Source organism: Oryctolagus cuniculus, chromosome 17 (genome assembly GCF_964237555.1).
Source record: "Oryctolagus cuniculus chromosome 17, mOryCun1.1, whole genome shotgun sequence".
NCBI lineage: Eukaryota > Metazoa > Chordata > Mammalia > Lagomorpha > Leporidae > Oryctolagus > Oryctolagus cuniculus.
Window position 1 is genome coordinate 49,875,830 of NC_091448.1, and position 12,965 is coordinate 49,888,794.

At 58.1% G+C, this 12,965-nt stretch overlaps 1 protein-coding gene across 2 annotated transcripts in view; it reads left to right on the forward strand.

Annotated features, from left to right (window-relative positions):
- Positions 1–12,965, forward strand: part of SLC13A5 (solute carrier family 13 member 5) — a 30,437-nt gene that overhangs the window by 1,514 nt on the left and 15,958 nt on the right. Inside the window, exons 2-6 of one of the 2 annotated variants that reach the window (XM_002718849.5) lie at positions 4,368–4,496; positions 4,743–4,879; positions 6,535–6,722; positions 8,068–8,236; positions 9,377–9,499. In XM_002718849.5, the coding sequence (XP_002718895.2) occupies positions 4,368–4,496; positions 4,743–4,879; positions 6,535–6,722; positions 8,068–8,236; positions 9,377–9,499 (746 nt within the window). The remainder of the gene's footprint in view (positions 1–4,367; positions 4,497–4,742; positions 4,880–6,534; positions 6,723–8,067; positions 8,237–9,376; positions 9,500–12,965) is intronic. The other variant, XM_051825339.2, reaches the window with a different exon arrangement.

Genomic DNA, 12,965 nt, shown 5'->3' on the forward strand with positions numbered 1-12,965 from the left:
CTGGGATAATTATAGTAGTGTGGTTGACCTTGCTGCACCTGGACAGTGGCTGAGGCCTCACCCTCACCCTGACACACACACACCCTGACACATACACACACACACACACACACACAGCTGGGGTCCCAGCTTGGGCCCACCTGTGCATGTGCCTGTCATTAAGCTACCCTGGGAGACACCTACTGCTGTTCAGTGCCTCCCTCGGACTGGTCAGGTGCCTGGGAGCCAGGACCTCTGTCGTCTTGTTTCTTCCCTCTGTGTCCCGGCTTTGGTCACCTCTGGAGAGCCCTCTGCCCCCGCCCTGCACCGCCACCCCATTGTGCAAGGAGCCCCAGAGGTACACAGCAGAGGCAGAGCTGCCGGGAAGCTGGTGGGACTGTGGCAGCCTGGGCAGCGCTGTCCCCCAGGGGCGGGGCTCCCAGGGTGTGCTGCCCTCTGCCAGTGCCCCGCCCCTCCCCTCCAGGCTATCCTCCTCTCCCCTCCACCTTGCTGCCTTCCTGGCCTTATCTCTGCTCCACTTCCTCCACCCAGTCTGTGGGTCCTTTCTTTTTTAAAAAAAGTACTTTTAGTAAAATGAATGATAACTGTATTATATCATTTGTTTTACTAAAATTGTCAAAATGCCTTTTATACAAGACTGTGGAGTACAAAATACAAATGAAAATAACATCAAATCTCATAACATAATATTTTGATGGCCGTCTCTGCAAAAGCCAATCAATTTCTTGTCTCTCTCTCTCTCTCCCCCTGCACACAGTATGTTTCACCTACATTTTCTCATTAAGCCATGTGTCAGGGCATCCCTACTGGTTAATACAACTGTGCACCAGATAATGACATTTTGGGCAATGCCTGTGCACATACTTGACAGTGACATTCCCATAAGGTCCCCCTGGTGACATTGTGGCCATCTCAGCTTAGGTGAACACGCTCTGTGTTGTCCGCACTGTAAGGACATCTCCTGGCGCATTTCATAGAACATGTGTCCCTTGTTAAGCAGTGCATAAGTAATGAGCCACGGTTTTGTTGGGCCGGGCGTTCATTCATTCACCTGGGCACCCAGCTGTGCACATGCATTCACGGAGCGCCCTGATGCGCTAGACTCTGTGCTGCACACTGACTTGTAAATCCTACCATCTGCCTGTAACTCAGCCCTCACCACCTTCCAGCCTCTTTCCCAGCGGCAGGGAGATGCACTGAAGTCAAGCACCAAGAGCAGGCTCCTCTGTGTACGTGCAATCCCACTCCCACCCCTCCCCAGACTTTTCCAACCTTCCCCTCCTGCCCTCCCTACTGCCCTGGGAACATTCTAGGTGAGGGAGGAGCAACCCCAGGCTTCCTCCTAGTAGAGTGAAGGTGAGGTGGTCGAGTTAGCCTGTGTCTCCTCCTCTGCCCTCTTGGCCGTGTTCGGAGCCTTGAGCTTAGGACTGGCAGTGGAAACCCAGGCCACCTCCTGCTTCCAGATTCAGACCACAGGGGCTGCTGTTTGGTGCAGTGGTCTTGTTGCTGCTTGGGACACCGCATTCCATTGTGGGGGAGCCTGGTCTGCTACCTATCCAGCTTCCTGCCAGTGCACCCTGGGAGGCAGCAGGTGTTGGCTTAAGTACCTGGGTCCCTGCCACCCCTATGGGAGACCCAGATGGACTTGTGGGCTCTTGGCTTCAGCATTTGGGGAGTGAATCAGCAGATAGACAATCACTGTCTCTTTTTCTCTTTTGCCTTTCAAATAAAAAAAATGAAAAAGTAATAGTTTAGGCCATAAAAAATTACTGAGGATTTTTTTCTCTGTGCCATCCACTAAGAGTAGGCACTATTAAATTCTCAGTGAACAGATGAGGATGTGAAACAAAGAAGCAGAGGGGTCCCGACTGGGGGCAATACCAATGCAGCAGCTTATCAATGACATTGGAGAAATCTGAATGTATCAGTGACATTGTTTAGAGTGGCTGTCACATGACGATAAGAAGCAGAATGATGATCAGATAGTATTATTGTTTCAAAATTCTCCACAATGCACCCTCTTATCACCTGCCTTGCCACCACCTGTTTCCATGGGACACTCCCAACACCCAGGTCCAGAGCAGTTGGTGACTGAGGCAGACCAGGATGGCAGGCAGGGGACATGGCCCAGGTCTGTGAGTGTGCAGGCCTGGCTCCTGATCACTCCATGGTGCTGAGTCCCATGGCTCTCAGCCGGCATCCCCTGTGCCCTCTGATGACTTGTTGTCCTGAGCTGACACTAGACAGGTGACAGAGTAGAAACGACGCACAGCTGGTGACGTGTGTGGAGGCACCAGCCCAGCCCAGCACGATTTGGAAGCTCATGTACCCCTTCTCCACAGGAGAGCTGGAGAGTGGAAAATGGAGCCAGATTTTAGGTGAATCACAGATTTTTTAGGAGAACCATACAATGGCTCGGGACAAAGTCTGTTGTTCAAAACACACCAATGGGTTGCAAATGCCTCTCTTTGGAATGTTGCCTGGCACTGCCCGAAGAGAAGATGAGGGTGTGGATGGAGTTGAGTCTTTCTGCCTGGGGTTTGAATTTAGTTCGATGAAACCTCGGGCAGAGGAGCTGAGGGCATGGGCCTGGACTGCATCAGCCAAGGATCTGTCCAAGGAGAGTCTTCCTGCACCTGCCGCTCTCGATGGTCCTTTAATTTAAAATAAGCACACGAGGAGGCCACATTCTGGGGTGACAGTCACTGGACTCCTCTAGTTCTCTTCCCTCACCCCAGCCAGGCACATTGGCACCACCCGCAGACATTTTTGTCTTCACTTGGGCAGAGGCCAGGGAGGTTGGTAAAGGTCCTACAGGGCACAGAACAGTCCTGCCCCAAGGAATCCCCCGCTCCGAAGTGCCAACGCGGCCAGATTGGGAAACCCTGCCCGAGACGGGAGGGAGGTGTCCTGGTTGCTGGTGGGCAGCTGGGGGAGTCATGCTTCTTAGGATGGCTGCAAGCCAGCCGGGGCCTTAGGAAGTCTGGCTGACCGCTTTACTGCCAGCAGCAGCAGTAGTGTGTGGATGGCCTCTTTTCTAGCACTGTCGTTGCAGCCGGATTCGGGGCAAGGCAACCGTTCCTCTACCAAGCGCTCACTGAGCGTGTCCAGGGTGTTAAGACTGTGCCAGAGGCTGGGCCTGGGATGAATGAGCAAACCAGTTGCAGGGGAAGACATAAGGCCTAAGCAGAGGCAGCAGCAGTGGCAGAAGCAAAACTATAGTGGATGTAGTGGGACAGTCTGGACTGGCTTTGTGCGATTCTAGAATCCAGCATCGCCTCCTTCCATAAAATAGTCAGTGTCTTCCCATGCGCTGAGCCAGAGAACTCGGGTTTTAGAGACAGGAAAGGGTGGAAGAGAGCAGGAGCGAGAGACCAAAAGGCAAGGGGTTGTTTCTGAGCTACTTTCCTTGCAAGGTTGGGACAGGGACAGAGAGCAATAGAAACTTAGAGGATGGCTCCCACCAGGTTACTGTTTGCAAGGATGAAAGCAGAGAACTCGCCAAGCCCCTTGAAATGGGCCTCAGCATGTGTGGCTCCGTCTTGACATCTAGTCTGGCCTGGCAGGATCCTGCTCGATCCCAGTGGCCTCCTATTGTTTCACCTGGGAGAATGACAGAGTGGGGCAGAAGGCCGAGAACAAGGGGACGGAAGCCCCAGGTCTTGGTGGCTGATCAGTTGGAGGAGGACGGGATGAGGGAGAGGGCAGAGTCTGGTTCAGTAGTCGCGATCCCAGTAAGAGTTCTGATGGAGCCCGCAGCAGGGATGGAGCCAGGGGATAGAGGATGAGACCGAGGGCTGGGGTGGCTGATGGATGTGCACAGATGATCTAATCCAGAGCACCTGTGAATAGCAAAGCTAGCGACCTTGGCAATGAGGGGAATGCCGATGAGCGCACCAGCACCGTGTTCTCCATTGTAATGAACAAAAACTGAAACCATGGAAACAGTGCTGGCCACGATGAGCAGGTTAAACAGGGATATTTCTGGGAGCAGGGGAAGTGGGAGCAGAACCTTTAAGGATGATAGGAATTAGGAACGGGCACTGGGAATCTGAGAGTGTGCTTCCGGAAGCCTCTCGAGGGGCCGATGTCGAGGCGCAGCGGTTGAAGCTGATGCTTGCAACATCTTGCCAGGAGCTCAACCTGGGGCCCATGGGTGACAAGGACCCAGCCACTTGAGCTGTCGGCACTTGTGGGGCTGCAGCCTTGATAGCAGACCGGGAGCCCGCCTCTCTGTCCTGAGCCGGGAAAGCTGTACCGACTGGGGGCGGGGTCCAGCATTGCCTCTGGTGTCCCATGGCCCCCGCCGCTCTGGGGTGGGGGCCGTGGGGCGGCCGCCTGCCGAGGCCTCAGGGCTGTCTCTTCAGTTTGTCAGGTGCGCCTACGTCATCATCCTCATGGCCATTTACTGGTGCACGGAAGTCATCCCTCTGGCTGTCACCTCCCTCCTGCCTGTCTTGCTCTTCCCACTCCTGCAGATTCTGGACTCCACGCAGGTGCGTAGCCCCAGGGGTCCCCGTGGACTCCTTCCCCAAAGCCCTCTCCAAGCTGCCTAGGCCTGTGAGTGAGCAGATTAAGTGCCATTGGTGGCATCGCTCTGTCATGGAGACTTACTCCTTGAGCCCACACCACTCCTAAGTGGACATCTGGCCTGCTCTGTCTCTGGGGACATGGGTGGCCCTGGGCCCCAGAGGCGTGTGGCCAGGAGGCAACCCTGACAGGGCCTCCATGCTGCCTTCCAGGTGTGTATCCAGTACATGAAGGATACCAACATGCTCTTCCTGGGTGGCCTCATCGTGGCCGTGGCCGTGGAGCGCTGGAACCTTCACAAGAGGATCGCCCTGCGCACGCTCCTGTGGGCGGGGGCCAAGCCTGCACAGTAATTACACCTCCTTCCTCTTGCCACACGGCTCTGCGGTGGGCCCAGGGCTGGGGAGGAGACCAGGGCTAGCCGTGGGTTTACCTGGGCTTGGCCGGCTGGCCCCTGGGTGGGGCATGGTGAGTAGCAGTGAGGAAAGGTGCTCTAACTCAGCGGGAGGTTGGGGGTGGGGTGGGGCGTGTGTCACTGGTCAGTACAAGTCCCTGCAGGTTTGGAAGGCTTCCTGGGGGAGGCAGCTAGAGGGTCCCCAAGGAGCAAGTTGGACTGGAGGCTGGATCAAGCCGTGCTGAGTAGGGGGTTTTAGAGAGAGCAAGTCAGAGGTGGCTCAACGGTCCAGCTTGGGGGAAGCAGAAAGGTCACCCACCCAAGGGACACCTGCTGCTCCTGCACAGTAGCTTCCTGGACCTCATCTTCCCCAACATCACTGGGGACCCCAGTGACCCACTCCCTCCTGGAGACCCCCCAACCAGCCAGCACATGGGCCATTCCCAGCCAACCCCTGGGACTGGGCTGGGGCTCATTTATCACCTGCCACCTGAGCACTACACACAAGGGAGGCCACCACCATTGGAAGGATTGGCTGACAGTGCCGGGGGGCAGGCCCAGCCTATCTTGGGGGCAGTGCCCCCAGGCCCCCTCCCCCACACTGAAGGCAACTGTTGGTTAGCTCTCAGTAATCACCTCCTGAGATGCGTGTGGCCCTGGGCGCCCATGACGTGGCCGGGATGCCTGGGGCTCCCGGGAGTGCAGGCCTCTGTCTGTGACTCTCTGAGCTCTGCTGTGTCTTCGCGGCGTGGCTCCCCTCCGGTGATAGGTTTGCAGGGTCCAGTCAGAAGCCACTGCTTCAGATTGGCAGGAGCTAAGGGAAAGAGAACTCAGGGTTCTGCTTCTAGGAGCTCTGAGGGGTCAGCCGCCCTCCCCCAGTGGCTGCCTGCGCTCTCGCCCTCCCACCCATTCCTCTGGACTCGGCTTCCGGGCGTCCTTGGTGCCCTGTAGCATCAAGTGACAGCCATGGCCTTCAAGGACCACTTGACCTTCACGCACCCTCTCCCCTCCTCTAGCCGGATTCCACCTTTGTCGTTATGGGTCTGTAGGTCAGCCTGCACGGACAGTGGCTGGAACTGCATGGTGCGTGCACCCCCGGGGTCCCTGCTGGAGCCTCGGGGATTAGTGAGCCTGAGAGGCGAGCCTGGGGACCCAGGTCACTTTTGCTCCATTCAGCTGGCTCCCCACCCTGTCCCCCCAGTGCTTTCTTCCCCTGGCTGGGATATGGGGGACCACAGAGAGGAATGGGGCCCTGCCTGGTGTTCAGCGAGAGGGCGGCCACAGAGGGGCACGCTCCATATTGAGTTGGCCTCGTCTGGATGCCTGCCCTTCTCTGGCTAGACGGGGAGACCTTTGGCACCTCAGCTGGGCCCAAGGCCTCCTGTGGCCCCAGCAGCCAGCAGAGAGGACATCAGTGGTGTTTGTGGAGAGGGGTAGGAGGGGAGGGAAGAAGGAAGGAGAACAGGAGGGCGGGAGGCGAGACACTCGAATTGTCCCGGCCCCAGACTGGAATGCACAGCTTGGGACTGGCTGCAGCCGCTCTGCACACCCTTGGGGAGGCCGGGGCCGGTGGGGGGATTCCCTGGCTTCCCTCCTGCCCACTCCTGCAGGCTGATGCTGGGCTTCATGGGCGTCACGGCCTTCCTGTCCATGTGGATCAGCAACACGGCCACCACGGCCATGATGGTGCCCATCGTGGAGGCCATGCTGCAGCAGATGGAGGCCACGAGCACAGCCACGGAGGCCAGCCTGGGGACCCTGGAGCTGGCGGATAAGGGCAAGCCCGGTGAGCTGCCAGGTGAGCCCGCACCAGCACGCGCCGCCGTGCCCTGCGCTGCCGAGTGCTTTGGCCACCTCTTTCTCCTTCCCTGCTTCCCGAGTGCCTCCGTTAGAGCCACACGGAGCAACGGATTCAGGAATTGCTGTTTTCCTGAGTTTTTGATTCTTGCATAGAATTAGATTCTTCAGAGGTGCTTAGAATGCTGTGTTTCCTTTAGAACACCTCACAAGGTCCCACCCTCAGTTCCTGCCAATCACAGAGATCAGTAACTGTCCATTGGATGATTCATTTGGGCATAAAAAAAAAGATTTGTTTATTCATTGGAAAGGCAGAGTTACAGAGAGTCAGAGACAGAGAGAGAGAGGGGGCAGTGGGGGTTGCGGGAGAGGTCTTCCATCCACTGGTTTACTTCTCAATTGGCCGAAACGGCTGAAACTGTGCTAATCTGAAGCCAGGAGCTTCCTCCAGGTCTCCCACGTGGGTGCAGGGACCCAAGCACTTGGGCCATCTTCCACTGCTTTCCCAGGCCACAACTGAGAGCTGGATCAGAAGTAGAGCAGCCGGGACTCGAACCAGTGCCCATATGGGATGCTGGTACTGTAGGTGGCAGCTTTACCTGCTACACCACAGCACTGGGCCCCATTTGGGCATCTTTTGAGCACCTGCCGAATGCCCTGGCCCCTTGCTACTCCAATACATCATCAAGCGAGCCTTCTCTGACCTCCTTGGGCAAGAAATCCCCTCCTCTCTCTGCTCCCGTTGGCCTTGGCATTGGTGTTTGCCCGCTTGCTAAATACTGAGCTCAGGGAACACAAGACAGCACCTGCTTTGCTCTTTGCCCGTTCCCTACCCATCCGCAGCCCAGGGACGGTCAGCGCCCATGACTCACGGCTTGATGGTCAGACGCTGGGCGAGCTTCTGCGGCCTCAGAGGCGAACCAGGCCCAGTCCTGCTTGCTGTGGACTCTCGGGAGCCCTGGGGAAGCATGATTAGACCCCTCCAACAAATCATGTGCCTTAGAGGAAACCTGGGAGAGCTGTCAGTCTGAGCAGCTCGGGAAAGGGAGACGCCTTGCTGGGAGGAGAGGGTGTTTGAGGTGGATTCGGACACCCCTGATGGAGAGATGAGCCCGAGCAGGAGCGAGAGGAGGGGCGGTGTCTTCGGTTGCTGGGTTTGGAAGGAGCAGCCTTAGGGAAGGCGTGGGGGCCCCCACTGTGCCTCTGGGTGGAGGCTGAGGAGTGCACGTGGAAAGATGGGACAGGGCTGGGAAGTCTCCATCCTCAGGTCAGTGGCGGGGCTGGGGCTGGGGCTGGGGGCGGCCCCCATGGCTAACTCGGCTGACGTCAGCGTCTCCCCGCTGCAGGGAACCAAGTGATCTACGAAGGCCGTGCTGCGGGGCAGAAGCAGGACCAGGAGAGGAAGAACATGTGCAAGGCCATGACCCTGTGTGTGTGCTATGCAGCCAGCATCGGGGGCACCGCCACACTGACTGGGACGGGCCCCAACGTGGTGCTGGCAGGACAGATGCGCGAGTGAGTCCCTGGCCCTGGAGCTGGGGGCACCTGCCCACGTCTTCCTCTTCTTCGGCTGGGTCCTGGGAGCCTGGTGTGTGTGCATGGCGGTAGGGGAGGGCAAGATGTGCCCCTCCCAACCTCTGTGTCCCAGAACCCCTGCACCCACTCAAGGCATGTCCAAGGCTGCTCTGTCCTGGGACCACACCCACCTTTCTTCCCTGGGCACAAGGATCTGGCTGTGAGTGGAGCTGTGGGCTGAACTCCGCACTGAAGCCACAGTGGGCAGGGGGTGGCCGTGTAGTCTGAGGTGCCTTGTTTAGAACCTGCAGCAAACAGTGCCTCCGGTGGCCCCTGTCCGTGGTTGTCAGTGGTCAGTGACGTTGGAGGCTGCTCACTCAATGCCTGGTGCCTCACTCCCTGTGGCCACATGTCCCTCTGTGAGCCCCAGGCGGACCACAGAGAGAGCTGGGAATTTCTCAGCTTGGCCAGTGTCTGTGGCCTCTCCAAAGTGAGAGAAACCTGGGCCCTGCCCGTGGGGTCCTCGGGTCTGCTCAGGGATGCGTGAAGTGAGCTGTACACAACAGATGGCGGCGGCAGGAACAACGGGGTGCACTGTCAGCAGAGACCTGAGCTGCGGTCAGGGGTGCCGGCGGCGGCTGGTGCAGAAGCTGGGGGGTGGACACGACGGGCCCAGAGCCTGGCCCAGCAGACTTGAGGATCAACAACCAGGTTTCCACCCTGAGAGTGTTTTCTGTAATGATATCCTTGCGGCTCTCCCCTGAGCTCCTCTGGGGGAGGCAGCCTGTCCGGGCCAGCTCTAGGTCGGCTTTGACAGCCTGGAATCAAAGGGTATAGCCCAGGGATTGGAAGGCAGGAGCGGAGCCTGGGGAGGAAGTGACTCTTCCAGGCTCTTCTGCTCTCACCCTGGGAAGCCTTAGAGGTAGAGTGAGGGTTCTGAGACATCCCTGGCCCCGCAAAGACCTGGGCAGAAGGATGGGGTGGGCTGTCTCTCCTCAGCCTCTTGCTGCGCGGGGTGATGGGCGTGGGCAGCTGGCCCCCTGGGGAGGACGCGGGCACCCAGTCAGCGGCCCCTGCGGCCCAGCCTCCACCCATGGGGCTCGGCGTGGGCGTTGAGGGGGTGCCGGTTTGTCCTTTCAGACTGTTTCCTGACAGTAAGGACCTCGTGAATTTTGCGTCTTGGTTTGGCTTTGCTTTCCCCAACATGCTGATCATGCTGCTGTTCGCCTGGCTTTGGCTCCAGTGTATCTACATGAAGTTCAAGTAAGTGCCAGCGAGTCAGCAGCCGGCTTGGGGTGTGGTCAGCCCACAACTCCCATCGCCCCCCCCCCCCCCCACGCCAGTCTACTTTCTGGGCCTTTGCACGCACGGTTCCTGCTTCCTGGAATGCCATTTCCTGCCTTCCCAGCTTCAACAGGTGGCAGTGGCAGGAACAGTGTCTTCCAGGCCAGTTCCAGCCCAGTTCCCGCACTGCGCCTGCCGGGCCCTCCCCACTTCCATTGCATCCTGGAGGAATTCCTCGCTGACCCCTCCAAGCTGCCCCTGGCCATGCCACAGTTCCCTCCCTTGGGTCCTGCATTCATGCTCCAGCGCTGCCCCCGCCCCCGACCATGAGCTGTTCCGGGGCCTCTCTGACCCCTGCTCCCACCTAGAGAGGACAGGGGCACTGTCCAAGTGGGTTAAAGAGGAGCTGTTCCTCTGCCAAGTCAACACCGTAGGGTCCATGAGGCCAGGTCCCAGCTAACCTCCTGATAGTGTCCAGATCAATCCAAATCCCTGCAGTGTTCCCAGCACCGGGGCCCGGGAAGTTCACCTTCCGATTCCCAGCACACTGGCAGGTTCCCCAGAGCCACTTGTGACAGCAGCCGGACTTTGCACAGAAGCCATGACGTGTGACTGACTTGAAAAGGACACAAATACGTCTGTCGCAAGGGTTGTTGTGCACCCGAGATAGAAAGGACTTAGCCGCGAGCTGAGCCCAGGTGCTCTGTGTCTCCATCTGCGGTAAAAATAGGAGGACAAGGCACTTCAAGAAGTTGGCAGAAACTGGAATTGAAAGGGCACTTTATTTTGGTGTCAAACATCTTTGAAATCCATGCATACCACAGGATCTTCGAGAAGTTCATGGAAAACACACATGGTTTAAAAACTACGCGAGGATCAGCAAGAGAGACCAGCAGTGGCTTCATGGGACATTCGCCTAGGTTTTATCCTGGAGGAGGCGTTCTATTGAAAACTGCTGCTGAAACATTGCTGTTCATGCTCACGACAGCCAAGATCATGGCCGTGATGGCCGTAGGCATCACTCACCCCCGCCCACCCCGAGTCCAGGCCCCATGGGGAAGGGAGGGGTTCATGTTGCTTGTGTGCACAGCGCACCTCTGACAGCGGCCCCCTTGGCCCCGCTCCTCAAACTTGTGCCAGCACCAGTGTCCTGCCTGTTGGCTGCCGGCCGTCCAGCAGGCCTATCGGGAGATAGCCCCCTGCACCTGCTACAGGTGGGCATCCGTGTCTCCTCACGGAGCAATAGAAGTCACCATGGCCAGCATTGGCTGGGGGATGGTTACACTAGTCTAAGCAGCCTGCATGAATGAACTGAATTAATCCACACAATGACCCCTGAGGTGTAGGTACTTTGTTTCAGCCCCAGTCCACAGGAAAAAAACAAAAAAACAAAACAAAACAAAAAAAAACATGCAGCTGAGACCTGCATGGGTTAATTGGCCCACACAAGGTTGTTTAGCGGGGAAGTAGTGCGGCTGCCATTGGAGTCCAGGTATCTTGGCACTGCATCCCGTCTTGGGAAGGCCACAGGTTGCCGCTCTGGACTGCCTCAAAGCCTGGGTGTGCCCAGGTGTCAGGAGCACTAACTGTGGCCTGGGGCTTCCCGAAATCCCTAAGGCCCACCGAGCAAGAAGAAGGCGCCGGCCTGGCCCCAGGACCACGAGGGCTTCGTCAGCCTCCTGTCTGCAGCATGGTGGACACCAGGCCCCTAGGAACTCACAGCAAGCAGGTGACGCTGCCCTTTGCCCAGGCTGGAATGGCCTCCATCAGCGGTGTGCGCCTGGCGGGGAGCCTGTGCTGCACTGGCGCCTCTGTAGCCTGCGTGTGGAGGGAGGGAGTGTAGGGCTTCCCTCCCATCCCAGACACGCCGTTCTAGCTGGACGTGCAGTGCGTTTCAGTGCTGGGTCTGGAAGGCAGAGGACAGCTTTGTATGCTCAGTTTGAGTGCTGGGAACAGGGCTGTGGCCCAGGCCACATCCTGCCACACACCAGGGCCTGGGAGTCGCCCCCTGCCTCCATCACCTGCTGGACCATCTCATCTGAGGCCAGGAACACCTCTTTTAGCCTCCGCGTCTACCTCCTCATGCTGTCATTGGAGTTCCTCGTCTGGATGATCGTGGAGAATAATGTCAGAGTCCTGCTGAGTATGCCACCAGCCACGGAGGCCCCAGGGCCCCCAGGACCCCCAAGAACCACAGAAGACACCAATCCTGGCTTGTACTTGGCAGTCCCAGCCAGCCTCACCCCTGTTCTTCCAACCCCCGCCATCACAAGAGGACTTGAGGATCCCTTCCCGCTCCTTGGCTGTGCGTCGTGTTCAGTCCAAGTTCACCAGGGTGGGTCCCTCTGAAGGCCACTCTGTTGCTGAAAGACACTGGGAAACACACAGGCCACCTGGACCCATTCACCCGCACCACATGGCAGCCCAGCGGTTGTCAGAGGAAGTGACTGCAGAGATGAGCGTGAGCTGGCTTAGTGTGAGAAGGCAGGAGGGCTGGCCGTACACTAGACAGGGGAGCGGCACTGAACGACTGCACATTCGATGCGCCCCTGGAGTCTGCAGCCACTGTGGTGCTGGGGACGTGTGGCCAGCACCAGACAGGAGCTTGGGCTTGTTGTTGCCTGTCACCTCCTTGCTGGGCAACTCCTGGAAACCTGAAGTCCCTGGCCCAGGCTCCAAGGCAACAGGTGACAGTAATCAGTGCTTGGAAGATCCAGTGAGGGCAGAGAGACATTCTTTGTGTCCCCAGAGTCATCCACACACCCCATCATCTGGGGGATATCACAGGAGGGGGGCCCCTCGGGGCACATGGCCTTACCCTTGGCCCAGCAGGGAGACCCACCCAACTGTGAAGACCTGAGACCCTCTCGGTGCCCCCTCCTTTCCTGGCCCCTGAGCATCCCAAGAGGCTGTGTCTGGATACCTTCCCATGCCCTGGGCCAGGCCAAGCCACAGGCAAGGCAGAACACGGCAGCATGGGCTTTAGGATTCAGCAGCTATCCCATCAACCCCTGCTTCCCGTCGTCTTGTATTAGAGACCCCTGCAGACTGATGGCGGCAGGAACATGTGAATGGAATCCTCCGAGAGCATCTCAGGGTCTGCAAACCCAGCAGTGGTCCTTGTTACCCCCTTCCCACAGCTGAGTTACCCTCCTCCCCTCCTCTAAGGGGCCCCCTCCTTCCTGCCCCCATGCCCATGCTGTTCTGGGGGACGGTTTGTAGGACACCCTGGTGGGCCCTGCTGCCCCAGCTGTGCTTGCTGCTAACCCCAGGATCTCCTGGATCCCTAATCCTAAATCTCAGGAACACAGGATCCGCCCAGCCCCTGCCTAGCCCAGTCTTCTGCCCAGCACCAGCTAAGGCAGCTCCAGCCACAGGGGGAAGGGGAAGGCTCATAGAGTGCATGGGAAACCCTGGTCTCGCCTCAGGCAGGCTCTAGGAGCTC